Below are 26,890 nucleotides of genomic sequence, written 5' to 3'. Positions count from 1 at the left end.
TCCTTGCTAGCCCTCCGCCGACACTCGTCTGAGTTGCGGGAGCTGAGAGCGACGCCGCCCACTGCATGCGCGGTCGCTGCTGGGTCCAGTCGCCTGCAGCTGGTCGCCTGTCGTGCACCTCCTCTGCGGAAGGCTATTGGGGCTGCAGACTGGCGGCACGGCCATAATATACGACTTCAAGACATAAGCGCACGCCCTGCCCGCCATGTCTGGCCCGCTGCCTCCAGTGCAGACGCGCTGGCTGCCCGACGATGAGAAGCCGCTGCCTCAGCTCCCGAGTCCGACGTTGAGCAACATCGATATGGTGCTGCCCATCCACAGCAATGGGGGGGCCGCCGTTACGTCCCCACCACGCGCGATGCAACGCCCACCGAGTCCGAGCTACTTGCGCGACACGAATCAGGAGCACAACTACCGTGCGGGGGCCATGGGCAAGAAAGAAAAGTTGGGCTTGATGAGTCGCAAGATGATGCTGCTCAGGAGTCGGACAGGCAGCAACGGAGGCGTGGTTCGTGCTGCTTCGTCGCAGTCGCAGACATCAATCGATTTCGTGCCCTCGTCACCCGTGCTGCAGGATGTGGGCAACCTCGCACCCGAGCAATCGGGAGCGGAATTCCTGCAGCTGCCCGAGAAGGAGCGACGCAGAGCCAGCGGTAGTTCATCCAGCGGCCTCTCTGGCATGACGGCATTCCTCGAAAAGTATGGAAAGGCCAGCGACGAGGATACGCTGTACGACAGCAGCGAGCATGTCACTCCCGCGAGGACCGACAGACGGACGAGCGTCGATGTGGGGGGCAGACCCAGCTTGGAGGAAGACCCAGAGGAAATGAGGCGACGGCAACAACAGGAAGAGTACGAGTCGGCCATTCTGAGCAAGCGGGCGGAGGAGATTCTTGCCAATGCCAAAAAGCGACTCAATGTCATGGAGGGCAACTTGCGGGGCGCTCGAGACCTCGTGCAGCCATTGACTGCTGCCAATCTGAAGCGAGCCACTTCAATGTCGGGGGCAATATACGGCAATGGGCGGACGCTGCGGTACGACTACGATGATGAACAGACCCAGTCTTCACCACGCAGACTGCACAGCCAACACTCTTCACCGCAGATGAACCACGACTACCAAAATTCTGACCGCACTGGGGCTGCTCCGCTACCAGATCGACCTTACACATCCTTGGATATTCGACCACAATATATGGCAACACCCCCAATGAACCTACGGAATCCGCTTCGATCTGCCCAACAGACGCACGAACGCAATTTGCGTTCTACTCGGAGTCACGATCAGCTCATGACTAACGGTAGCTACAGCGCTGGTCGATCCTTCTACAGTGGGCCATCTCCAATCCCGGACCACCTTGAGCCCTTGACCGAGGACGAAGAGCGACACGTGCAGCAAACGATCTCGCATACACCTTCTTCTAGTATAAATAATGGCCTTGGCATATATCGACCATCTTCTCGGACTTCAGAACTGCGAGACCAAATGTCGAGCTTGAAAGGGAAAATATCTACGCTTAAAGAGCGCGCTCGCGAAGACAGCCTTCGACGAAACAGTCAATCGAATCTCCGACATCAATCTCCGTTCAACAATGCAGCGACTACGCCTCCAGAGATGTTCTATACACCTCCGGCGACAGATTACCCCATTAACCAACATGCTAGTGCAGGCAACAGTCCCGCCTTGCAGACATTCGACACCTTCACCGGGAGCCGCAACGCCTTTGCTGAACAAGAATACGAACGCGCGAGACGGCGGAAACGAGCGACCAGCAAGACGATCGAAAGCAAGACTCACATACCGTTACAACTGCAAGGTCATCGAAGAACCGCCAGCGGAACTGCCATCGTAGAATCAGCAAAGAATCGCTATTCTCACCACCAGCACAACAACAGCAGCAGCAGTCAAGTGAGTCAGAATGGTGGAATGGTGATAGATCTACCCTCGGCACATATGGTCGAGCACGAGTATCTGCAGGTTCCGCAACCAAATTCCTCAAGTGACGAGAGTCCACAGTCTTCATCCGACGAAGCATTTCCACGATCGGATGAGGAATACGAGCAATACGAGCCTTCGGAAGCGGACGCGAGTGTCTACGAAGACGCAAAGGAGCAGATGAATGTCGTCGCACATGAAGACCGCGAAGATGCGTTTGACTATGAACACTTCTTCCTTCATAGCGCGATGGGCAACTATAGCACTGATCGAAGAGACTCCCAGTCCAGTGTGGAGTCAGAAGATTCGGTCGAGACGGCAAGAGGTCCTGCATTGGTAGGATATGATGAAGATGACGAGTTTGATCAAATGGCTGGCGATCTACCACCGACTCCGCAAACGCCGGAGAGATTGAGAGAAATTGAGCGAAACCTACACAAACGATCACGCTCGACGGGAAGTGCGACTACCATGCACACCTTCGCAACTGCACATGAGGAGGCGCAAGATGATGACGAGGAGGGAGATGAATATGAGGAGGACGAAGAAGCACCAGAGGAGCCCGGAACGGAGCCAGTATCACCGATGGAGGAGCCCGTGCAGTACAATGGCACCTACTCGTCAGGACAGCGCTCGGTCTCACCACTCGAACCACCCGTCGAGCACCATCCAAGAACACACGTCAGAGCAGAATCGTACACCCCACAAGCCTCGCACGCAACATACCACACCGCCGGCAGATATCAACGAAATGTGCAGTCAGCCCAAGCGATTGTTCATCCCGACACCTTATCCGAACGTGCAGACTCGGGTGTGAGTATTACAAGCCGCAACGACCACCGACGCCAGCAACCGCCTACTTCCATGTTCTACAAACATGGTGGCAAACTTTCCAATGCAAGCGCGATCAGCACACCGCCATTGTCTCCTCACGACGCGCTGACCAAGATGGATCCCACGACGATTGCGGTGCAGGCGTTGCTTGACCCGAACGGCAGACAGCTCGGCTTGAGGAATAAAGCTGTCTTGTTCGGCGTGGTAGAGAGTCTCCGCAAGATTGTTCGACAAATGCAAGAAGAAGACGATGCTACTTTTGCAAGTCGGATGTTGCGCAACACACTTGATGAGGCGAAGAGGACATTGGATGGCTTATGAGGATGAGGAAGACGGAGAATGCGCCGACCTGACGAGGTTTGTTGTGCTCTGCAGGTGGCGTCGACGCATGCCATTCTTTCTTACCTTTCGCATTTCTCGCATTTCTCCCAACATCTGGAGACTTCGGCTCTTCTGCATCAGCGTTCGAGCGGATTCGATCTTTTGCCTCATGAGAGACACCTTCACTTTTTTCGCGATTTGATTTTGGATTTGGATTGGAATATACCCCTGAACGATAACTAACTTATCGGATGCGTTTGCGGAGAGGGCTGCAAATATAAAATAGTGTCTATATACATAGCTGTCTGACATCAAATGTATAATTACTTGCTTTGTATGACACATCTCGACGGGATTCGATGATTTTGGGGCTGAGCCGCTTCGACAGCATCAGAAGCTCACGTCTGCATTTCCTAGAGAGGTTCGATGCAAGAAGATTCTATCGGATTACAGCGTACAGAGCAGTATCTGATATGTGCTAGGTCTATGGACAGTGGCAATGGGCCTTGTTGGAAGTGAATTCGAGCTTTGTCACATGCTTCTGATGATTCACTCTTCGCCTAGGGTTAGGGTTGCATCGTCGAATGAGGACGACGGGAATCGGTGCCAGCGAGAGTGACCAGACACGACGTCAATTCAAACATCTCTACACGTCTATTCGGTTGCTTGTTCGTTGAACAAAATGCCATAGAGGTCACAGATCCCATTCAATTGTCTGCTGACGGCACAGGAAAGCAAACAAGTCGGAAGCCTCGAACATATTCATTGGAAACTCACGCATTTCAAGAGGCCAAGGGGCACGACCAATGCCTACGACACAGACATGACAATGTTGCAACGACCATGTCGCTGCACTGCAGCATGAATGTAAGTGCGGTAGACGGGACAGAGTACAGCACCGTTCCCCATCCGCAGACAGAGCGAATGTAAGCATACTTCACTTTCAGATGACCATGTGCCAAAGACATTCTCACAAAGCACGAACCAGCACAACAGAAAGCAGCAGCAGCGTCGATAGTAAAATTTCATCGTTAACACACTGTCTGAATGTCTTTTTCAGAAAAGATTCTCATTGACCAAAAAACAATTTCCCATTCCCATGCCTCATGATGACGAGCCGACCGGTACGAAAACCCATTCCTGCAAAAAAGAACCACCAACGCCTCGCCAGAACAGAGATGCACATCGTCTTGTCGTCTTCGCCTCGGAGACGCTTTTATCACACATCAACAACAACAATGGGCCGGGGGTGACCGGCGCTCAAAAAGGAGACAATCAATCGTTCGTAAGATTGCGGCTGTCGGTTCATGAAGCTTTGTGCCCTCGTACAGTTCCCACACTTCCAACACGACCACTGGTTTTCCGCACTGCACTCTTGCTTTCTGTGCTGCGGCGGACAGGTGAAGAGCGCTTGCCCACGCTGAGTGTGCCGACTCCACTGCCACTCCGAGCGGGTGTTCGCGGTGGCTTGCTGGGACTCGTGACTCCGGTCAACTCGTCGCCAGATCCAGGGCGATTCTCGCCATCGCTCGTGTCGGAAGGCGCTTCCCACTTTGTCGTTGTGGTTGTCGTAGTGGTACAAGAGACGGCTCTTCGCTTTGCGCTGCTGCGATTCGCCGGGGAGTGGCTAGCCTTGCGGGACAGCATTCGAAGTGCGTACTCCTCTTCGGTCTCGTTAGATCCTCGTGTCCGGCTCGTGCTGACAGATTCTGATTCTGCTTTGAGATTCAAAGGCTGGTTCTCGGTCATGATTCTACGACCACCGTAAACCTTGTTCGTCTTTCGAGGCTGCCCTGGAGTTGGTGCTGGCAGGTTCTCGTCTGCTACGCCAACACTGCTTTTCATGTGATCGGTGTAGGCTGATGCGGGAGCTCCCTCGTTGTTGGTGATTTCGCCCAGTGCCCTGCGTGGGCTCGTCTGATGGCGGTCAGCATTCGGAGGTGTGAAAGTCTGGCCATTGCTGGCAAGTCTTCGGCTGTTCGATTGCTGTAATCTTGTGGGAGTCGCTGGCTGCATCGAAGCCATAATCTTCTCGCGCATACTGTCCTCGAACCACCATTCTCGGAAAGTGCCTTGGTTCAAGTGGAGCCAGTGCTGTTGAGGACCAACGACCATACCGGGTCGCATGAAACGCATGAATGCTATTACTTCGTTTGCTGTGAAGCCATATCGGTAGATCAGGTATGCGCCGATCAGGCAGCCGGTACGGCCGAGACCAGCTTTGCAATGCACTGCAATACCCTTGCCCTTTTCGTTGATCATTTGGTGCGCAAGACTGATGAACTTCTTGACCAGGTTCAGCGGCGGGCAAGTTCCGTCGTCAAAGATCATGTCGAGGTGCTTGATTCCGAGCGCAGTGAAATAGCTGGGCGAGTACAGCTCCGAGTTGAGTCGTACCACGAGCCCGATGCCGCGCTCCGCGAAGTGGGTGAGCACATTCTTGAATGGCGTTGGAAGAGTCGGATCGCGTTTCACTGCCGACACTGATCGCGGAAGCTGAGCGTACAGAGGCTCGCTGGGCTGGAAGATATGTGTGGGCTGATGTTGTGGTGATGCGAAGGCGAGGAAGTCAGGTGAAACCCAGTTGAAATCACCCATGTCGACTCGCTCGTACTTCTCATACTCTTCCAAGCTGAATTCCTTCAGGCCCACGAGATTCTCTTCCTTCGCTTTCCAGACACCATAGACAATATCCTGGATGGTGAGCGAGTAGTCGGCCTGGCTGTATCCTGCATCGCGGAATGGCATGCATGGAGGGTCCATTTGCGCAATGGGCGCAAGCGCGAGATGTGGAGGCCAGTTCTGGATCAGGACCATGTAAGTTGCAAGGATGCATGCCGCATTGGCACGACCTATGCATTGATCAGCATACGGCCTCTCGCTCATCACGTTTTTCAACACTCACTTCTCGAATCAGCGTGACTCCAGAATACCACGGGTCGATTCTCGTTGTCGGGGTGTCCAAGCACTTCGTGAAGCTGAACGGCAAAGCGGTACAGATGACCGATGTGGAGCGGGCCAAAGTCGGCGTGGAAGGCATTGTAGAGCAGCGTGTGGTCGATGGAGAAGTAGAATGGCGGGTGCTGCGGGGAGGCTGCAGCAGACTGTGGCCCTGCTTGTGCTCGTGATGATCTGGACTTGTGTGGCGACCGGCTCTGTTTTGCTGGGTATGGAAACGGCGTGCTCTCGTCGGGCGTGTGCGTGTATGATGCGAGGTACAGACGATCTGTGAAGAGCAGCGCGGACATGTTAGCGATATGCATTTCGATGCAACGAGAGTGGGCGTAGCATCGGATGAGAGCGTACCTTGGATGTATTCAATCACCTGCCCGAACGAAGTCACGGCAGCCGCTTCCTGGACGCTGGAGCGAGACTGGTGCGGCATGGCTGCTGTGGTGAGGAAGTCGCGTGGTGGTCCGTCGCGCCTTCTTCGCGGCAGTCGCTACCAGACTGTTATCGATGCGCCTGGTCGTCGAGCTGCAGGCACGCGAGCAATGGGCGGGAGCGTGGGTGCGGCGGTGGTGGTGGTAGCAATGCGGGAGCAGAAAGGGTGGTGAGTCGAGCAATCGCCGCAGCAGCGCACAGCCTTCTCCCGAGCAAGCAGCAAAGACTATCGTGACGACGGGCGCATGGGGGAGGAGTGGTGGTGGTGTGGTGTTGGTGGGCGATGTTGTGGTGGAATGGCCTTATGGTTGTCCAGCAGCTTGTTATGAGAGGTCTGTGCCCGGTGCTTGATGTCAAAACATCCTCCACCCAGCAACGCTTCGCTTCGCTTCCACCTTCCCGCGGCACGCCTGTGCACGTGCAGGCACCGTTTTCGCGTTGCACCCCCATCACTCAAACATCATCCGCTGCACGCTGCAACGCCTTCGATTGTGCCTTGATTTTAGACACTCTCCTGCCGCCAGCCTACTCTTCTTTCTCTTTCCCGTACACTCACTCCACTGCCCCGTCAAGTGGTTTCGGGAGTCCGCAGACCGTCTCTCCGCCCCCTCCCACCCCTGTCCCACACGTGTGGCAACCACCGCTAGCACCCGACTAGTTAGTTTGGTCGTGAAGACAACAAGGGTCAAGCGTCCTCGCACAGCATCTGTCAAGACATTTGCTGGCTCCAGTCACCTCATCTCGCGCGATAAAGCAGCACAAGTGCACGTGCATCCACCATGCTGATACGCCGTGGCAAAGCAGAAGGCTGGCTCCAGCTCGATACCAAAGCTCTCAAGACATGGGCTGAGGCCAGTGGTATCACATTCAAGAACGCCTCGCCGACTGCTGTGCCAGGGCGTGGGACGGGCTTGCTCGCGGACAGAGACCTCAAGACTGAGTCATCACTTCCGACAGAAATTTTGACCATTGACGAGGAACTCGTGCTCTCTGGTGAGGCTGTCAGACGACATGCACAATTCGACAAGGACTTCAGAGAAGTGCTTGAGAGCTTAGGTGATTTCGGAAGAGTAGGTGCATCTCGTTTCCCTCGTGCATTTCCTGTATCGATGACCTAGCGCAGCGCAATCTTATGGGTCATGCGGTATGTCTGCGGTGTGAGTCGTTCGAATATCAGCAGCGGATGCTGATGTTCGAGTGCAGACGCCTCGAGGTGCTATCCTGTCTTTCCTTCTTTTCCAAGCTTCTCTCTCCTGTCCTCATCTTGAAGAGCGTGTTGGCGTGCATTGTGCTTTCACAGAGTGAGTCCCCATTCGAAGCATACTCTTCTTTGAGCACACCTTTTCTTGGAGCACCTCGAATCTTGCGTAGCGAACTGAGCCATACTCGAACCAACTTCCAGCCCTATCAAACAAAAAAGTAGTTGCACCCGCAATTTGTGGCTGACACATATTAGCTACGTAAAATCACTACCTAGCGAACTCCTCCCGACCTTTTGGACTCCGGATGAGCTCCAATTGCTGATTGGCACAACTCTCGCTCCCGCAGTATCATCGAAGCTCAAATCGCTTCACCGGGAGTATGACTTACTATGTGAAGCAGCGTCAAACACTCGTTGGTATAATATCGTGTCGCCTCATCTCTCCTTCGATGACTGGCTACAAGTCGACGCGATGTTTCGCTCCCGAGCACTGGACTTTTACGGCTCTTGCATGATTCCCGGCATGGACCTTGCTAGCCACGCCGCTCACGAGAGAACAAACGCCTTCTATGATCGAGCAGATGGGAAGTATCACCTGTACCTGATGAAAGATAAGGAGCTTAAGGCTGGCGAAGAAGTGTGTATCACATATGGGGATGAGAAAGGGGCATGTGAGAGTGAGTTCTTCATAACTAACTATTTGAAGAGGATACGGACGTGCTAAACGTAACGTTCCACCTATAGTGCTCTTCTCCTACGGCTTCCTCGACGATCACATGGACACAGCAGAGACCTTATTCCTCAGCCTGAACATCCCCGAAGATGACATCTCTCGATCCGCAAAGATGAAGATCGCCAATTGTGCTCCCGGCTTCAAGCTCATCGACATCTCATCATCATTCGCCCCAAACATCAACGATCCCGCAAATTCCACACAAGACCTAAATGAAGACGACCCATCATCCTCAGGCACAATAGACTGGACCGGCGACTTCATCTATCTCCTCTGCGTGACCCCCTCCGACGGCCTCGAATTTCAGCTCGCCCAAACCATCGACACGACTTCCGAGCCCGAGCTCCAGGCCACCTTCAACGGAACCGAACTTCCCGAAGGCGCCATCTCGCTACGCCGTCTCCTCGCAGCAAGCGACAAGTGGGACGTCTACTGTCTCCGCGCAATCGTGATCCTGCAGCAAAGAGTCTTTGAGCAGATGCAAGTCCTCTACAGCTCGCAAGAGGATATGGAGAGTGTACCGCACGGCGAGGGAACGGACGTAAGAGATGTGTGTTATGAGCAAGCGATGAAATTGAGACGATTGGAATTTGAGCTTTTGGAGAAGGCCTACGAGGATTTTGAGAAGCAGGTGAGTTCAAGAGAGGATCTTGCAGGAGAGTGGCACATTCTAACAAACGTGAAAACAGAAAATTGAATTGGCAGAAACGCCAGCTGTCAAGAAATTTTTGGCCGAGGTGAATGGGAATGTCGGGGCAGAGGACGACGCGATAGGTTCGTCAGAGTCAGTTCCAGTCGAAGAATTTGCTTGAGAAAAAGCGCGCTTCGACAGAACGGATACGTGTATGCACCAACGAGCGTGATACTCTCAAATCAGTCCAGTCCGTCGTCGATAGTCCACCGCTAGTTGCATCTTCACCTCCTCACGACCGTCCATTCTTCCAAATTGACAACGGTCATCGAGCATGCTTATCGAGACGGGTGTTTCACAGATCCGCCATGGCGAAGCGCTCATCTCGAACCAACCTGAAGATGTGGATGCTGAACCCGGATATTTCAGGAAAGCTTTGCGCCAAATCTGGCAAGTAGCGTCTAGGGCCCAGCGGAAGTTTGCATAAGAGAGCTGCCGCGCGCAAACGGAAACGGGTGTGGACGAGTGGTAAGAATCCTTCTAGGGCTGTCGGTCTGCTTTGAGTGTTTTAGTACTGATAGCTTGTGCAGTTTGCAGCTTCTTCGTTGCGTCGCTGCAGCGCCTTGCAGGAAGGCACCTGCAGCTTGCTAGTGGCCATTAAAGCATGGAGGCTGGAAGCTGTATTGTTTGAGGCGTTGCTGTACAGATGGTAGGGGCTGTACCCCGCGATCTGCTTCAGAGGAGGAGTTTGGCCTCTGTGTCTTGCGGACTTCTCATCGAGCCGGAGGAGTAGCGGTCAGTGCTGCATGCAATCCTGGAGAGCGTCGACTTTGAATTGCAAGCCGTTTGGCATATCATCCCTGCCAGTTCGCTTCGTGCTTCGCATGCTGCATCTGGTACCAAAAAGAGCGGCAACAAAGCCACAGAAATTAATCGAGCCGTGTAGCAGTTAGCGAGGCGTGAGCTGGTCAAAGGATCTAGACAGGTCTGCTTGACGACCAGGTTGTTGGCGCCTTTCAAAGAGCACCAGAGCGCGGTCCCAGGCATGTCGTTATGTCGTTGAAAGCACATGGAGGAGTCGATGCAGTCGGGGATACATCCCGTCCAGTTGGGAACCAATGGAGCGAGCTCCGATTGTTGAAACGGTTCTCCCGTTCCCCACAAATGCGCACGTTGGGGACCACTTCTCCAGAATCCAGGGACATTAGACCGTGTGAACGTGCATGTTGCGCCAATTCTTCCTCGTCCTTATTGCAGGGCAGTCGTGGTCTATACGAGAGGAGCAACTCCACGTCAGGGAAACAAGGGTGCTTCTACCAAGCCTAAGATGGCATTTGCCGAACCGCATTGTATGCTGCTCTTGCCTCTGCATCGTCTGCTAGGTCAGATTCTACGCGGCGGCCGAGATTGACACATCCTGTCCTCTGTACACCTGCAGTTGCCGTGGTAGTGTAAAGGCAGACAGCAATGTGCCTTTACAGTCGATGAACAGAATGACAGCATACGCAATGCCATGAAGTCACGTCGCGTGAGACAAGACAACCGTAGCATGAACTGACGAATCAGCGTAGTAGTCAACTACGATATGGCTTTGCGCCCCGCTCGTTGTACGGCTCGAGCCAGCCCCGACTGCTTAGGCTCGTAGCCAGAGTTCCAGCTCATCTCGCGATCCAAATGAAGTCACAGCTCGACGCGGAACAGCAGAGGACTGTCGTCGATGTGGTTCTGCTTACGCTTGTTGAGACGCCGATGTTTAGCAGCGCGACTTTGCGCCTGAAGGAAGCATCCGGCACCACCAAGCGACTGGGTGGGCCGGATAGTGCTGCCAACCTGCCATAGAGCGTCGTTCTCAAGGATCGGGACTTTCGGTCGTCTGGAAAGTTCAGGGCTTGCCATTCGCCATGCCTGCGCTACCCTTGGCTGATCTCCCCACAACCGACAGCATAATCGAAGCCAACAGCCGCTCATCACCCAATCACGTAGCTGGAAAGTGCAGCTAGAGGAGCTGTTTCGAGAACCGACTCCGCAAAATGATCGTGTGAGGTGCCTCGTGCAGCAAGTCCGTCCCCATGCATTCCCTAGACAAGACGACGTTGTGCTTGCGTCGTGCTGCCGCTCGCGCCATACGCTTTTTCGCTTGACCACTTTCCCGTCTTACACTGTCATTAACATTGACTCCATCTCGAAGGGCTTGGGAGGTCGAAAAGCAATGCTTTGGCTCGCATTAGACTCTGGTCTCAGCACTGCATGCGCGTGACGACGCATCCCTCGGATTTTCCCCACTTGTTTGGAGCACCAGCGTATCCGGCTGCGGCCTTTACCACCCTACTGCACTTTATTCTTTTCCCAGCCCGGTCGAGGAGGTAATCTAGGCGGTGGACTGCTGCCTCCACACTCTCGCCCATCATGCCAGGCATTCTCCCAATGAAGGTGATCAAGGTTGGCTTGAACGCGCAGACGAGGATAGCACAAGCTTGCGACAGGTAGGCAGCGCCGTTGACACCACTCGACACCCCTTCTGAGCCACGTTCTTACAAGCGCAGATGTCGAAGCAAGAAGATCCGCTGCGATGGTATCCGGCCGTGCTGCTCGCAGTGCGCCAACGTTGGATTCGAGTGCAAGACGAGCGACAAGCTGAGTAGGAGAGCGTTTCCGCGAGGATATACGGAGTCATTGGAAGAGAGAGTGCGTGGTTTGGAGCAGGAAGTCAGGGAGCTGAAGGATCTACTGGACGAGAAGGATGAGAAGATTGATATGCTGTCGCGGCTGCACTCGCAGTCGTCACATCAGTTGCAGCTGCCGTCACCGCAAAGACCGCAGTCAGCAACGACGGAAGCAACTCCGGTCGCGAAGATCGATTCGCCACCCAAGGACGATATTTTCCAGGTCCAACAATCACCTTACCTATTGGACGATGAGCGATCGGATTCATACTTTGCTGGGACTTCCAGCGGGAGGACTTTCATCGAAGCGTTCAAACATCGCGTCCAGGAAACCGGCCGCTCGACACACGACATTGACGTGTCGCTGTTACTGGCGAGCAGCGTGCCCAAGACTTCAGACGTCAACTCTCCTGCATCGACAGTCAGCTTCAAGGCACCCGCTCGCATGGTATCGGATCAAATGATCAACATCTTCTTCCAAGAATGGGCGCCACTATTTCCTGTGCTACACCGACCCACATTCTTGACACTGTACGGACGTTATGTCGCAGATCCAGATGATGTGACCGACAAGGCTGAGATCGCTCAGCTCAATCTAGTGTTTGGCATTGCTGCGCTGTCAACGGGCACTCGGTCGTCACCGGATCTGGACAACTTCGAAGCGCAATGGAAAGCTGCTCTCGACGGGATCATCCAAGACAATACGATGGCCACATTACAGGCCTTGATTCTTGCACAATTATACTGCGTACAGAAAGGAGACCTGACTCGCGTACTAACATACAAAGGTCTCTCGACTGTGTTGTGTGCTCGACTTGGTCTACACCAGTCTCAGAAGCGATTCGCTCTAGGCACGTTGACCTGCGAGACGAGGAAGAAGGTGTTTTGGACACTGTACACCATCGACAGTTTCACTGCCGTGCTTCTCGGACTGCCGAAACAACTGAAGGACGACGATGCTCACTGTGAGATGCCCGTGGACGCCGATGATGAATACGTTACCGAACGTGGCTTCCAACCAACTTTACCTGGAGAGTCCACCAAGGTTTCAAGCGCTTTGGCACTCTTCCAAGCTTCGCGAATTCTCTCCAAAGTTCTCGAGGAGGTCTTTCCCGCAAAGACTTCGTACGAACTCTCATTGAAGAAACTCTCCGAGCTGTCGGATGAGCTGGAGAACTGGAGCGCACAGCTCCCACAGCATCTCCGCCTTCAATTTGCCCAAGATAAGCCCAGCACGGGCACGATTAGCAGTCGCTCACCACTGTTGTCGTTGACCTACCACTACATCCGGTCATTGATCCAGCGCCCGGTCATCGGCGCTTCGCTTGGTGCACGATCTCAATCGTCTATGCTTACCATGGCTAGCTCATGCAAGCATATGATCCAGATTGTCCAGTTGCTGGATGAGAGAGGTCTTGGCTTTTCCTTTTGCCTTAATCGTGACGAGTTGTTGGTCATCTCCGGATTCGGACTTCTCTTCCAAGGACTGGGACTTGAAACGAATTCGAAAATCCTCAAAGACAACAGCAAGATGCTGGCCGCTGTCATTGGCGTATTGAAGAAGACATCTGCACCATGCGCCACGGAATTCGAGCGTGTCGCCAACTCCTTTGTACCAGCTACCAACAGTAGCAAATCGAAATCCCCTTCCCTCTCGCGACACAACTCGGACGGCCAACTCTCTACCAACAGCTCTGGGTCGCAAAGCTCCACGCGAAAGCAACTCAAAGCTATTGCATCTCGGTTCACATCGAATAGTCCCAACAAGAACTCGAAGCCCGTTGCAACGGACAGCAGGTATGTATCTTTGCGGTGCAACTAAATCAGTGATGGATGCGCGACTAACACACCACAGGAGGGCCACTGTCCACCAAATCAATTTACATCCCTACAGTCAGCAAACTAGCAGCATGCCATCACTGCAACCTCAGACTTCATACAGTCCGACGTTAACATCACGATCCGAGCCAGCGCGAAGTCCTGTGAACTTGTACAGCCGGCCACAATCCACAGCGATCACGAACGCGCCTGTTCGACCTTCAGCACCTCCTCAACTGAAACCCAAGCCTAATGCTGTCAAGAAGAAGCTTCCAAATCTGGACTATTTGTCCTTCGGCAACGAGCCTGAGACGACAACAACGCCGCCCAATGTTCGCAGTACTCAGCCAGTCAAGACTGAGCCAGGCCCGACAGATTGGGAAAAGCTTCTTGGATCGCTCGACAACGGGGATATGAACATTCACGACAGTGTGTACGGAGGCGCACCGCTCGAAGCGCTCATGGACACGCCCAATCTCAACTCAGCTTCCACCCCAGCTCTTGTCGGTGGAGAGACACCCATCGCTTGGTCCCAAGATCTGTGGGCTTTATGTCAGACTGATACAAATACCACGAGTACCTCAAGTAACCCAGGATTGACACCCGTCAATAATGCGCCGGCCAGTATTCTGTCTTTCTCGAGTGCTGATGATGGCCTGAGTGGAAGCGAAGATTTTGGCACGGGCAACAGCCCAAATGATGATTGGACGCTTACCTCTGGCGAGACATTTCGAGGATTCGTGGTGCCGGCCGATGACGCTTTTGGCAGCACAGAATGGATCAGTTTGTGAAACTCTTATGGCCTGCAACTGTAAAATATGATGACGGTGTGAAGAAGGATGTCCTGGTGGGCTTGTTCGAAGCCGCTCTTGGATGAAATTTGACCAGTCCGGAGAAAAGAGAGTGCTGGGCTTTTCTTGGGTGGAACGTATTCTTGCATGATTTGCTCTCTTGTTGACGATGATACCACTTGCTGCTATGTTGAGCTATGCTGTGAGCTGCCAATGAAGTTTCTTCTGGAGCGATATGATTAGAATGGAAGCGAAATGCAAAATGTCCATGTCACGACAAGAAGTGAAAACGCTGATAACTCTTTGTTGAGAATGTCTATCTTCTCTTCAGTATTGCCAGCTCTTCGGATCTCGGGAGTTCAAGGCAGGTACGACTGCGCGTATGTGGCACGTCGATGTGTTGACGGGGCCATGGGTCTGGATCTGCAGTGAACTGTGACGAAGTGGAGCACGTGTGAGGAATTTGGTGGATTGCTGGTGTGTTTGTACGCATGGGGGTGGCAGCCACTACGTCATATCTCGCGTGGAGGCGTCAGGCGCGTGAATGATGAATGCAATCACGAACGAGGCAGCAATATATAATTATTGCTCTGCGAGAATCAGTTTCGATCAAATACGTTTGACTCCAAACAACGACTCGCAACCATCAGCAAGCATCAAGCATCAGCACGACACAATAACATCATGTCTGACCAAAACACCAGCACTCTTCAATCGGCCTATGAGGTTAGCATACATATCGCTCTGTGCCTGCTGAACGCGATTACTGACAACCATTCAGAAGGTCACAGGCGCTGCACAGAGTGCCCTCGGATCTCTAACAGGTAGCACAGCCGACAAAGCTCAAGGCGAGCGTAAGTGCCTCAACTACTTAATCCACTACCACGGTTCATCCTAACATCTTCTTCCTTTTCCAGAAAAGAAAGACGTCGCCGATGCCCGCCACGAGGCATCAAAGGCTGGCGCAACTGTAGCTGGCCACTCCGTTTCTGCATCGGGTGTTACCCCCAACGACCCCAACCGCCAGCAAGGCAGCTGGAACCAAACAATCGGATCTGGCAAAGAGTTCGTCGGCGGAGCTTTAGGCCTCGAAGGCCTGAAAAAGGAAGGCCAGCAGCAGAATGAAGAGGGCAAAGCTCAAGAGGCAGCCGGGCAGCTCAACGATCTGGGCTCTGGCGTGGCTAATCGTGTGGCTGGAACTGTCGGTGGCGCTGTTGCTGGCTTGACTGGCGATAGGGAAGAGCAGGCCAGACGTGCAGATCAGCACGATGAAGGAAAGACGCTGCAAAGGGGTGTGGAGAGTGAGTTGCAGAAGCAGGCCGATGCGGAGAGGAAGTAGACTGGAAGCCTGATGGCTGCGATTTTGATTGACGAGACTGAGCATGATTTATGATACCCAGTGCCGAGTGACTGCAGCAGTCATGTAGTAGCAGAACGAGATTATGTATGTGTACTTCTCTCATTGTGCAGCGCTTCGGAATATCTTCGTGTTGGCCACGATTTTGGTAACGCTGTCCGCGTGCTCCGTAACGCGTTAAGGAATGGAGTCCTCGATGCTCTGCACCCGTGGCCGATATCTTCTCATTCACTCTGGAGCTTTCTAGCTGAGATTCTCTACGTCAGGTCTGGAGGTGGCTTGGTGTAAGTCCGGGCCGATCGGCGGTGCACGTTTGCCCATGGTCGTGGCACGGTCAATTTGGTCTGGCCACCGTGCTGGACTGGCTGATCCATTTCAACATCCACACCGACACCGACACGTGCGTTCCATGGTGTGAATGGGGGGCGATATATCTGCACTGCCGGGATTGGGAAAGAGCAGGTGAAGGGAAGATGGGAGGAATGATACCGGCCAGCGAAGCGACCCCAAATTGGGAGACGGACCGAGCGAATGCGTTACTCCGCTTGCGATGGACGACGATATAGCATCATTTGCCGGACTTTGCTTCCTGCGCGTCTGACCAGCGGACCAAACCCGAGACCTCTGCCCCGAGCATATCCTCCCGCGACGCCCTCCACACCACCATGGCCTTCCTGCGCGACATTCTCTTTCACGATGCGACCACCGGCACAACACAATCGTAAGGTCCGCCTGTGACATCTCCGTCTAAACGCCGAGGGAATCATCGCGCACATCCTGGCCCGCCATCTCCATCAGTAATCGTGCCGAGCGTCACCTATATCGTCCCGCCGTATCCTGCGATCGCACGACCTACGCGTAGGCACGCTCACCATGGACGGACGCACGTCGCACCCGGGCACGCCGAACGATGGCTCTCGCACACCCGCGCGGTCGGCATTAGGCGAAGCGCTGTCGAAGACGCCCGTGAGGAGAGATTCGTTCGATCGTGAATTTCCTGTGCTCGACAGCACCCCGCGACGCTTTTCCACAGGTGCGGCGAGAGTACCACCGCCTGCGCCGCAAGTTTTTGCTGCGCAAAGTGTAGCCGAGGAAATGCTCGAGGAGAAGCGTTCGCGAACGCCAAAAGAGCAGGAGCAAATCAAGGACGCAATGGCAAGGTTCAAGCTCTGTTCAGATACGCCTTCGATGGCACGCCTGGCGGCGTTGACAAGTCCTTGCTTTTTCCACAAGCGTTTCGGAGACGCAGTGAATATTGAGAAAGTTCTGGAAGAGGTGAAGGGAGACGATCAGTTGTCGCATTCTCGCCTCATGCAGACTGCAGCCAGTGTCCGAGAAGTGTCAAGACAACTACAACGACGACCCCTCAAGCGTGCAGTACGAAATGTCATGATTGTCACGAAAGCCAGAGACAACACCCTCATAACATTGACAAGAGAGCTGGCGCAATTTTTGCTTGCAACTCCGAGATATGGTAAAGAAGTCGGAGTCAATGTTTGGATCGATTCGAAGTTGCGAAGGTCGAAAAGATTTGATATGGACTCTCTGCTCGCACAAGATCCACGATTCAAGGATATGTTACACTTCTGGACGCCTTCGGTTTGTCTCGAAAAGCCAGAATTGTTCGATTTGGTCCTGACACTTGGAGGCGATGGCACGGTTCTCTACACGTCCTGGCTATTTCAGCGTATTGTGCCACCTGTACTGGCCTTCTCACTAGGGTCATTGGGCTTCCTGACCAACTTCGATTTCAAGCAATACAAAGATCAACTCAATCGCGTCATGGGGCAAGATGGGATGAGAGTCAACTTAAGGATGCGCTTCACGTGTACAGTCTACCGTTCTGCAGCATCACCAGTACTGCGATCTTCTGGCGCCTCGACAACCAGCGTCTCGACAGCTACGAGTGCATACGACGCGGTCGAAGATGCAAAATCTCAATCGGCTAAGATCGAGGGCGAAACGCATGAGGTGCTCAACGAGTTGGTTATTGACCGCGGTCCGAGCTCCTACATCTCAAGTCTTGATCTATATGCCAACGAAAGTCTACTCACCAGGATCAGCGCGGATGGCATCATTCTGAGCACACCGACTGGCAGCACAGCGTATTCTCTAAGCGCAGGCGGCAGCTTAGTGCACCCAGACATTCCGGCGATCCTTCTGACGCCCATCTGCCCGCATACTCTGTCCTTCCGACCTATGCTACTCAACGATGATATGGCCTTGAAAGTCGCCATACCATCGACCGGCCGAGGCGGCGCTTTCGTTTCATTTGACGGCAAAGGTCGTGTTGAGCTTGGTCGCGGCGACGAAGTTGTAGTTCGGGCTTCGCAGTACCCCTTTCCCACCGTCATGGGCCAGCCACTGGAATGGTTCGACAGTATTTCCAGAACATTGCGCTGGAACACTCGAGCTGCAGAGCAGAAAGGCTGGACTGGCGACGATGAAGGCGACGCGGAAGAGAAGCAGGGTGAGCGAGAACCCGAATTCGACATTGACTTTGACGAAGACGACGAGACCGTCTCTGCCAACGATTCTGGATATGGCAATTCCGAGGCAGGGAGAAATGGCAGAGAGGAGAAGAGGTGGAGTTGACACGAATTGCTTACTGAATGACATGCGTAGAGAGAATCTAGACGCTACAGATCGTACTATCCTTGTCTAGACTTAGACACGATGTGATGATTGGATGACTCCTGGTGGGACTGTTAGACCGATGCTGTGTTTTAGCCATATTGCATGGCGGGGAGGTAGTGCGCGCGGTGGAGAACATCACTGCCACAAGTCTGCGTCAACATCTGGGGACAACGAGGACGACGCGTCTTCAGGAGATGGAGGCGGACCCTCTGATCTCATTCTATGTAAATACTCCTGATTGCGAGTGCAACGAACAGCGATGGTGTCGGTGGTGTCTATGGGATATATAACGGCCGAACAACATGTGGATTAGTGAGCCGCACGAGCGGCCGCAAACAGCATGAAATTTTATTCTTACAATCACGACATACCTCGAGTCGCAGGATTGCATGTGAAAGAGCGCAGAGTTCTAAGAATATGTCGTTGAACGACCCAGCGCAAATCCCTGCAGTCGATCCCGAAACTCTGTTCGGTGAAGTTTGCGTGGCACCTCGTGGGCGAGCCAAGCAATCGACTCACATGTTGTCGTTGGGAGATGTTTGTTCTCCTCTCTTCAGTCATCAACGCCCCACCGTGGGCAACTGGCTTCAGATACCGTGAGCGCAGCAATTTTCGCTCTGATCTGCTGCGCCGCGATAGTCGCGAAATGATATTGGGCTCTCACCGCGAGTCTGCTCACTGATAGCGCAGAGGCCAGAGGAATAGCGACCACGGCCAAATGGCTTTGCTGCGTCTTGCCCGCCAGGGCTTGCACTTGCCATCCGACGACGCCTCTACTTCGGCGCTTCAAGTAACCTTATGTTCGAGAACGCCACAGACCACTTTCTTCTCGCGCCAGCCGCCGGATGCCATCTGCTGCTGAGCGGATGAACTGCTGCGTATCGCTGCTGCCGATTCAATCGCACGCGTTTTTTCTGACGCTGACTCTCGGACGACATCCCACTGCCTGCTGGCGCGTTCGATAACGCGGCTTGCCCGGGCGATGGCGATGGGCGACTCCACTCTCTGCTGAGAAACCCAAGCATCCGTCCTGTCCTGCCGGGGGCTCGGGTCTGCGATCGCTGGGGGAGCTGCTGTTGCACGTGCTGCTGCTGCGAGACGCTTGTCGCTGTCGTGTCGTGCTTCGATGCTCGGTGGGTCAACTGATAAGTGTACTTGCTCGATGCGTAGCTGGTTATGGGTCCTGGCGAGTGCCCTCTTTCCTTTCTGGAATTGCGTTGCGACCGCCAGATACGCTGCCGTGGTTGTCTTGTCCTCTTCAACACACCCTCGCTCTGCTCTCTATTCTTTTCTGATAAGCACGGCAGGCAATTTTCCTCTCGCATCCCGACATTCTCTGCAACATTTATCGTCTGTCTTATTCTTGCCACACGGTTTTTTGTAATCACTCACAAGCACAGAATCTTTGAAGCTGAGTTCTCACGCCACTGCTCGGAAACTCGTCTCCATTGCTCAGCAGCATCGAAGATCTCTGTCGATTGTTCACACTCGCTCAAGATACCAACGCGACATCTCTGCACTTTCGCTCGTTCCATCATACCAGTTCTTACAAGCTCGAACAACAAGATCCTAAATTTGGCAACTAACTCTGGACGACGACATTCCTTTGTTCCAAACTGGCAGACCGGCTAGAATACCACCGCCCTGGTTCAACCACTCTGACGGATCCGGCCCGGTTGGAACGGGAGTTCGTTGTTTGTGAACGCATCTGTTATCGGCAGCTTGGCCGGCCGACTTCAACATGAGTACTCCCGTGGAAGAGTTTGAAAATCCCTTTGGGGATAACAAACTCATGACGGAGTCTCCAAAACAGACACCCACCTCAAGTGGCGCTGTGACTGGCAGCAATGGGGGCACACCCACAGATCGTCCAGGCCCTTCGAAGGGCAAGAAGAAAGTTGGCTTTTCAGGCAATACCGAATCTGGAGGGGATCGGAGCCAACGAACGAGCTGGGTCGAGACTTCTCCCAGTGGTGCTACATCTCCCATTAACATGAACACTACCTATGGCGAATCACCTGACGCAAGCGGGCTAAGTACACCCACGCATACACACACGAGGAGCAACAGTGGCGATCAGTTGCTTTCTGGCGTGAGCAAATCCCACCTACCGGAGCTCTCCCAGCAACAGACTGAGCAGATCCGAAGCGGGCTTGTACAAAGTCTCAACGTGCCCAGACCCCGTCCGGCACTTCGAAGAGCACGTAGTCCGACAAGAGCAGATGATCCGATCTCCCACATTGAAGGTCAGTACGATGATGAGCAGAGATCGAAGTTACAGCAAGCCAGTAGGAAAGCCTATGAAGAAGCCAAACGGCTCGAGACTACTGAGCGCATGCACTCGGAACCAAACTCTCGACATGCTTCGCCAGCCAGGCGGAGGAGGATGTCGAAAAACTCGCCCGAAGAGATACCTCTTCAGGACTTCAACGAGGACGACGATATCTATTCTGATGACGAGAGGGATCTTAACGGCCTCGAGAGACAGCGAAGAGCTGCAGAAGAGGAAGCATTCAAGCTAGTCCGAAGGCACACCTTTGGACGAGGAAGATTGCAACATTCGCACGAAGAGTCTGAGTCTGGTGGTGCCTCTGGAGCTGTAACGCCTGGTAATGTCACACCTACAGAGGAGCGCGACTATATGGAAGACTATCAACCTCGACCGCCCAAGTACCGTGGTGGAATTCTCGGCAGCTTGCTGAAGTTGTATGGCGAAGCATCTCCCCACGATGGCCGTCACATGCGGTCTGCATCAGGCACTATACCTAGAGGGCGGGGTCGGCGGTGGAGCGATGATTTCAGCCAGAATACAAGTGCCGCAACAACACCCCAGCATTCGCCTCCCGAGTCGGGTGCCAGCACTCCCAACCCTGCTAAATCACATTGGTATTCCTCCAGAAGCAGCAAGAATCATTCAACTTCGTCATTAGCTCAGCTCGTTGGGTCTTCGGCAAGCTTTGGCTCGCCCGCTGTTTCTGGTTTTGGCGAGCAAGTGAATCAGAAGCTGCGAGAGCATCAAGAACGAAGTAAACGACCAGGTATTGGCAAGCGCGGTCTTTCCGGAGGTGTCTTCAATCGATTGTCCAAGCAGAGACAAGCAGAACAATTTCGAATCACGAACCACATCGCCGAAACGATCGCGAGACAGAAGTATTTGATGAAACTTTGCAAAGCTCTCATGGAATATGGAGCGCCCACACACCGCTTGGAAGAGTACATGCGCATGAGTGCTCGGACACTCGAAACCGATGCGCAATTTCTCTACATACCTGGGAGCATGATCATGTCATTTGAGGATAGAGATACTCATACTAGCGAGGTCAAGTTGGTCAAAGTGCCTCCAGGGTTAGATCTCGGAAAGCTGCGTGACGTCCATGAAGTATACAAGGAAGTGATTCACGATAAACTCGGCGTGGAAGAAGCTACCAAAAGACTCAAGGAGATTACGGGACGCAAGGCCAAGTTCAATCGTCTGATTCGGATTCCTGTCTACGGGCTTGCAGCCGTGTGCGTGGGACCATTCGCCTTTGGAGCTCGACTCATCGATCTGCCAATCGCTTTCATTCTTGGAAGCATACTTGGGATCCTCCAGCTCTACGTTGCACCGCAATCGGAACTGTACGCCAATGTCTTCGAGATCACCGCAGCGGTCGTTACGTCCTTCCTCGCCCGCGCATTTGGAAGCATCAACGGCGGTGACCTCTTCTGCTTCTCAGCCTTGGCTCAATCATCAATCGCATTAATCCTTCCAGGATACACAGTCCTCTGCGCCTCCCTCGAGCTCCAGTCTCGTTCAATCGTAGCAGGTAGTGTCCGCATGGTCTACGCAATCATCTATTCCCTCTTCCTCGGCTTTGGCATCACAGTCGGTACGGCAATTTACGGCATGATAGACAAGAACGCGACCTCGGAAACCGAATGTCGCAAGCCCATCGAGGAACACTGGTTCTTCTTCTTCGTCCCCGGCTTCACAATGTGTCTCATCATCATCAATCAAGCCAAATGGAAACAGGCCCCGATGATGATGATCATAGCATTCACTGGCTACGTCGTCAACTTCTTCTCATCCAAACGTTTCGCAGGAAATACCCAAGTCTCCAATACCCTTGGCGCTCTGGCCATTGGCGTTATGGCGAATCTGTACAGTCGCATCGGCGGCCGAGTAGAGAACATGGCACTGGATCTCTGGGAACACCAACTCCGTCCACGCTACAAAGCTGTACGAAAACGTGTCTTTCGTCTCGAATCCCGGAAGAGACATCCTAAGACGATGGAGGAAGGTTCTTATCATGAACGTAAGAGCAGCGCCGATGCGGAATCGTTCTTTCAAGCTGCGCCGAGAAGACTCGGATACTCCCTCGCTGCTGCGGCCATGTTGCCTGCGATTTTCGTGCAGGTTCCTTCGGGGCTTGCGGTGAATGGTTCGTTGGTTAGTGGAATTGCGAGTGCGAATCAGATTACGGGGAATGCGACGAACGGGACGCAGGTAGTCAGTTCGGGGGCAATTGCTTCGACGAGTTTGCAGGGGTTGAATTCGATTGCTTTTACAGTGGGATACTCGGTGATCCAGGTGGCGATCGGGATCACAGTGGGTTTGTTCTTGAGTGCCATTGTGGTGTATCCGCTTGGCAAGAGGAGGAGTGGGTTGTTCAGCTTCTAGTCTTCTCTGATGAAGACGTGGCTGCTTTGGGAGGTATGTATAGGAGGTCATGGGTCTTGGTGTTCATTGGGTTGGGTAAGTACTTGTGAATTGGGACATGGCAGGAGCGGAGGCATTGGGTCGGATTGATTGGGAGCGTTCGGGCGTGGAATCGGAGATACCCAGATAGATCGTTGTTTCACTTGTAAGATAGATGAGGCCGTAATGTGTACAATATTCGCAAAGCTGCTTTCGGTCTCTGTGCTGGTCAATTCTTGCTTGTTCGCGCGCTCTTTCCTTGCTGGTCACGGTCTTGCCTCAAGCGTCCTCGCTCTTACTGTGCAATGCTGAAGACTCTGTCACCGCAGTGCCCAATGCTCAACGGCTCTGTAGTCGGGGAGGCTGGTGTAGTCTTCTTCCGATCTGAGACCTACCTGTACATTGTCGCGTTATGCTTTGTCACCACATGCACTTACCAAGACATCTCTGCCTTCCGCACCAGCACCGTTCCTGCCGCACCGTGCACTCCGACTCGGTAATGGTAGCCCGAAGAAGTGGCCGACTGCGCGCTTGGACACAGGCACCAGACTGTGCACCAGGGATCTTCATGAACCCGGCTGGCTTGGAATAATTTTTGTGTCGGTATGCCAAATGTGCCGACGCCGGACTACTTGATCATCGCGGCCGCAATCCCAACCTCTAAGGAAACCACTTTTTATTCGGCTCGATGAAGGTCCTGGTCTGTGTAGGAAGTGCAATCAGTGCGCTCGAGGCAAGCGAAATGCTGTGGCGTCTATGCACTCGTCAGAAACGACGTCTAAACGAAGCAAGAGACGTGATGAGCAGGACGCGCCCAGCCTGCTCCGAGGATCGTTCGACCTCCAGCCACAAAGATCAGCGAGACAAGCATTCTGTGCACACTGGGCGGTGGCTGAACTCTGTGGCCTGAGAGTTTCTCTCATCTCGATGCCTGACAGGCGGCGACCAGCCTCATGTATCGAGCACAGAACATCTCGATATGGTGGGCAGAGAAGCCAGCTCCGCAAATTGACCGAACTGCTCTGCGCAGGTTTCGAGGCCGTGGTTCCACTTTTTGCAGACGATGATGCCGGTTCTCGCGGCGAATGAGGCAAGCAGCGCCACAGCATGACGCCTCTTTTTTCTTGGATGTAGTCGCTCGACAGGGTTTGGCATTTGTCGAGCCGACGCACGCGTAGCGGGTGCAGATCATACATCATCGGGTCATGAGCGCGGTGTGTAGCTGACGCAGCTGACTGCCTGTTATCTTGTGCCCAGCGTCGATGCATGTTCGTGCAGTGGGTGCAGAGGGCGGCTGAGAACAGGCAAACAAATTGTGATGGTGGCGGAGGAGGGTATCAGCCTCAAACCCAGCGTCATCTTTCGATGGGGAAAAGCTATCACATCGTGCTGAGTTTCGTAGTCTGCGTGGCTCGGTGGCTGGTTCCGAGGAGCGCAGCAAGCAGTCGAGCGTGTGCCTTGTGGGTGGGTCAGTGTGTGAGACGTGCCGGTGCTGGCCAAGTGCCCTGTGCTCTTGTGCACCAAGAAGTGTGAATAAGTGCGCTGGTGTTACGTCAGAAGTGACGAGCAAGTATATTGTCGCCAGCAGCGCCTGACTTGTGTTTCTCTTTCTCCCCCATTCACCACAAACACCACAGCAAACACCCTGCGACGACAAGCTCTAGAAGCCTTCCCACTTCGTCCTCAGTACCTTCACCACTACCACACCAAACCACCGTCACCATGCCTTTCACCGGAAGGTAAGCTACCCACCGCAAGCTCTCGCGTCGGATGCGCGCGGCTTCCGGACGCGCCAGCGACTACAGTTCTACGACTTGAGAGCGCACAATGCTAACAGCAACCTCACAGCGACATCATCAAGATCATCTTCGCCATCCTCCTCCCACCTCTTGGAGTCTTCCTCGAGCGTGGCTGCGGCGCTGACCTCCTCATCAACTTGCTCTTGACCATTCTCGGCTACATTCCCGGCATCATCCACGCTCTGTAAGCTGACACTCCCCACTGTCCCTCTCACTTCTCACAGCCACACTAACATGTGAAACCACAGGTACATCATCCTTAAGTATTAAGTGCATTGCGGAAGCCGGAGACACAGAGACACGCGCACGAGTCAGCTTTGAAACATGCAAAACCAACAGCAACAAGCTTGACGAGCTTGCCTGACGAGCGACGACGATGCGTGATGGCGCTATGATACGATGAGAAACACTACCACCCACCTACCGAGATACCCCATATCTGCGACTTTGCGAAGGCCGACGGCAGCAGTGAAGCGAGAAGGAACAAAGACTTACGTCTACTACCACTACTGGTCATGAAAATGCGCTTGCTGCACTGAGCACCGGGCATTAGAGGCGTAATGAAGGCACGAGCATACCGATCTTATTGAGCGTTTTCCTTAGGAGAGTAATTTGTACAGGTTGATCATGGTCTGAATCATTTCACTCTCCCTACCGCCACATTTCCCACTGCATCAATCGTTCCCACGAATGTTCATCGTCACTGAAATGTGAATGGAGGCGATCAGTTGAAATTGGATATCGTTTCGCATGGCTCATCTACACTCTAATCGCAGCCCATTGGCTTGTCCCTAATATTTCACTTTTAACCCTCTTCGCAATGCTATCGTAAGCACAGAGCAATCGTTTCCATAGTGCCCCTTCTCGCAATTCTACTCGCGCAGCGCCTTCTCCGCAAACTTGGGAAGCACAAACGCAGCCTCGTGCACCTTCTTGCTGTAGTATCTGAACAACTCATCCTCCTTCTCGTCGGAAATCGTGCGCAGAGGCTTGGTGACATCGCGGTTCGCGTCTTTGGTGCAGACCATGAAACCAATTTGGCCGCTAGGATAGGTCGGGATCGTGGTCCATCCGTACTCGGCGACAGGGAAAACGGACTTGCAGTCCTTCTTGAGCTGCTGAATGATGTTCAAGTGCAACCATGGGTTCTCAGCTAGAAGTGTCGCAAAAGAAGTTAGTAAACAATTTCTCGGACACCTCTTCGTCATGGTGTCGAATAGGAGAGGGGCTTACAACCTTGGGTACTGATCACCCCTCCCTCTCGCAAAGCATCGTGCAAGAGCTGGAAGTAAGGCTTCTGGAACAAGGCCTCTGCTGGCCCATCTGGATCCGACGAATCCGTAATAATCACATCGAACTCGTTCTTGTAGTCATCCAAAAACTTGAATCCATCTCCGACGTGTGTCTTGCACTTGGGGTGGTTGAACCCCACTGACATGCCTGGCAAGTACTTCTTGCTCAATCGAATCACGGCCTCATCGATGTCGCATAGTATCGCCTCTTCCACGCTCTCGTGCTTTACCACCTCACGCAAGACACCTCCATCTCCACCGCCAATGACGAGGACTTTCTTTGGGTTTGGGTGCGAGAAGAGTGCGAGGTGGGCAATCATTTCCTGGTAGGAGAATTCGTCGCGTTCGGTGCATTGGATTACATTGTCGAGCACGAGGACCATGCCGTAGTCGGAAGATTCGAAGATGAGGACATCCTGGTATTTGGACTTCTCGTGGTGCACGACTTGGTTGACTTTGAGGGTCATGGCCTGACCAGGCCACATTTTGTTGATTTCGCGGAACCAGCCATCTTTGATGGTGGGGTGGGTGATTTCGGACATGGTGGTGATAAGATTTCGATGAAGGGCGGTCGGTTGGAAGTTGATCGATTGCGGTGGAAGCGACAGTGGAAGTCGATGTTTAAGGTGAAGCAGGTTTGTGATGCGTTGGCAGCTGCGGTGCATAATTTTTCTTCACATGTTTCGTTTCAAGGAAGCTTGCGCGCGCTGCCTGCCCCGCCATTGCCCGCGCCCGCTGCAGGGACAGGCATTGGGCTGCCTACATACTTTACTCCTCCCACACCACTTTCATCAACTTCGTTATCAGCAGCAGGT

General features: G+C 53.5%; 9 protein-coding genes across 9 annotated transcripts; 7 read left to right on the top strand and 2 right to left on the bottom strand.

Annotated features, from left to right (window-relative positions):
* Positions 1–205: 205 nt before the first annotated feature.
* RHO25_000683 (uncharacterized protein) lies at positions 206–3,091 on the top strand (the record flags this gene model as incomplete). Its single annotated transcript, XM_023593289.2, has 1 exon — positions 206–3,091. The coding sequence occupies one exon, from the start codon at positions 206–208 to the stop codon at positions 3,089–3,091; it is 2,886 nt and encodes a 961-aa protein (XP_023458127.1).
* Positions 3,092–4,396: 1,305 nt separating this feature from the next.
* Positions 4,397–6,476, bottom strand: RHO25_000682 (uncharacterized protein; the record flags this gene model as incomplete). The annotated part of the gene is made up of 3 exons (XM_023593288.2): positions 4,397–5,943; positions 5,997–6,317; positions 6,398–6,476. 3 exons carry the CDS (start codon positions 6,474–6,476, stop codon positions 4,397–4,399), a joined length of 1,947 nt encoding a protein of 648 aa, XP_023458126.1.
* Positions 6,477–7,254: 778 nt separating this feature from the next.
* Positions 7,255–9,498, top strand: RHO25_000681 (uncharacterized protein; the record flags this gene model as incomplete). The annotated part of the gene is made up of 7 exons (XM_023593287.1): positions 7,255–7,545; positions 7,599–7,619; positions 7,679–7,776; positions 7,932–8,353; positions 8,421–9,040; positions 9,099–9,193; positions 9,402–9,498. The coding sequence occupies 7 exons, from the start codon at positions 7,255–7,257 to the stop codon at positions 9,496–9,498; spliced, it is 1,644 nt and encodes a 547-aa protein (XP_023459208.1).
* Positions 9,499–11,446: 1,948 nt separating this feature from the next.
* RHO25_000680 (uncharacterized protein) lies at positions 11,447–14,312 on the top strand (the record flags this gene model as incomplete). The annotated part of the gene is made up of 3 exons (XM_023593286.2): positions 11,447–11,523; positions 11,584–13,500; positions 13,559–14,312. 3 exons carry the CDS (start codon positions 11,447–11,449, stop codon positions 14,310–14,312), a joined length of 2,748 nt encoding a protein of 915 aa, XP_023459209.1.
* Positions 14,313–14,996: 684 nt separating this feature from the next.
* RHO25_000679 (uncharacterized protein) lies at positions 14,997–15,651 on the top strand (the record flags this gene model as incomplete). The annotated part of the gene is made up of 3 exons (XM_023593285.2): positions 14,997–15,038; positions 15,094–15,166; positions 15,230–15,651. 3 exons carry the CDS (start codon positions 14,997–14,999, stop codon positions 15,649–15,651), a joined length of 537 nt encoding a protein of 178 aa, XP_023459214.1.
* Positions 15,652–16,542: 891 nt separating this feature from the next.
* Positions 16,543–18,264, top strand: RHO25_000678 (uncharacterized protein; the record flags this gene model as incomplete). The annotated part of the gene is made up of 1 exon (XM_023593284.2): positions 16,543–18,264. One exon carries the CDS (start codon positions 16,543–16,545, stop codon positions 18,262–18,264), a length of 1,722 nt encoding a protein of 573 aa, XP_023459215.1.
* A 1,783-nt stretch (positions 18,265–20,047) lies between these two features.
* Positions 20,048–22,966, top strand: RHO25_000677 (uncharacterized protein; the record flags this gene model as incomplete). Its single annotated transcript, XM_023593283.2, has 1 exon — positions 20,048–22,966. One exon carries the CDS (start codon positions 20,048–20,050, stop codon positions 22,964–22,966), a length of 2,919 nt encoding a protein of 972 aa, XP_023459216.1.
* Positions 22,967–24,706: 1,740 nt separating this feature from the next.
* Positions 24,707–25,053, top strand: PMP3 (plasma membrane proteolipid Pmp3; the record flags this gene model as incomplete). The annotated part of the gene is made up of 3 exons (XM_065602045.1): positions 24,707–24,723; positions 24,833–24,967; positions 25,032–25,053. 3 exons carry the CDS (start codon positions 24,707–24,709, stop codon positions 25,051–25,053), a joined length of 174 nt encoding a protein of 57 aa, XP_065458117.1.
* A 602-nt stretch (positions 25,054–25,655) lies between these two features.
* On the bottom strand, positions 25,656–26,617 carry SPE3 (putrescine aminopropyltransferase; the record flags this gene model as incomplete). The annotated part of the gene is made up of 2 exons (XM_023593282.2): positions 25,656–25,936; positions 26,020–26,617. 2 exons carry the CDS (start codon positions 26,615–26,617, stop codon positions 25,656–25,658), a joined length of 879 nt encoding a protein of 292 aa, XP_023459217.2.
* Positions 26,618–26,890: the final 273 nt, after the last annotated feature.

Source organism: Cercospora beticola, chromosome 1 (assembly GCF_033473495.1).
Source record: "Cercospora beticola chromosome 1, complete sequence".
NCBI classification, from domain to species: domain Eukaryota; kingdom Fungi; phylum Ascomycota; class Dothideomycetes; order Mycosphaerellales; family Mycosphaerellaceae; genus Cercospora; species Cercospora beticola.
The sequence above is the reverse complement of the archived record's forward strand: the minus strand, read 5'-3'. Positions and strand labels throughout refer to the sequence as shown.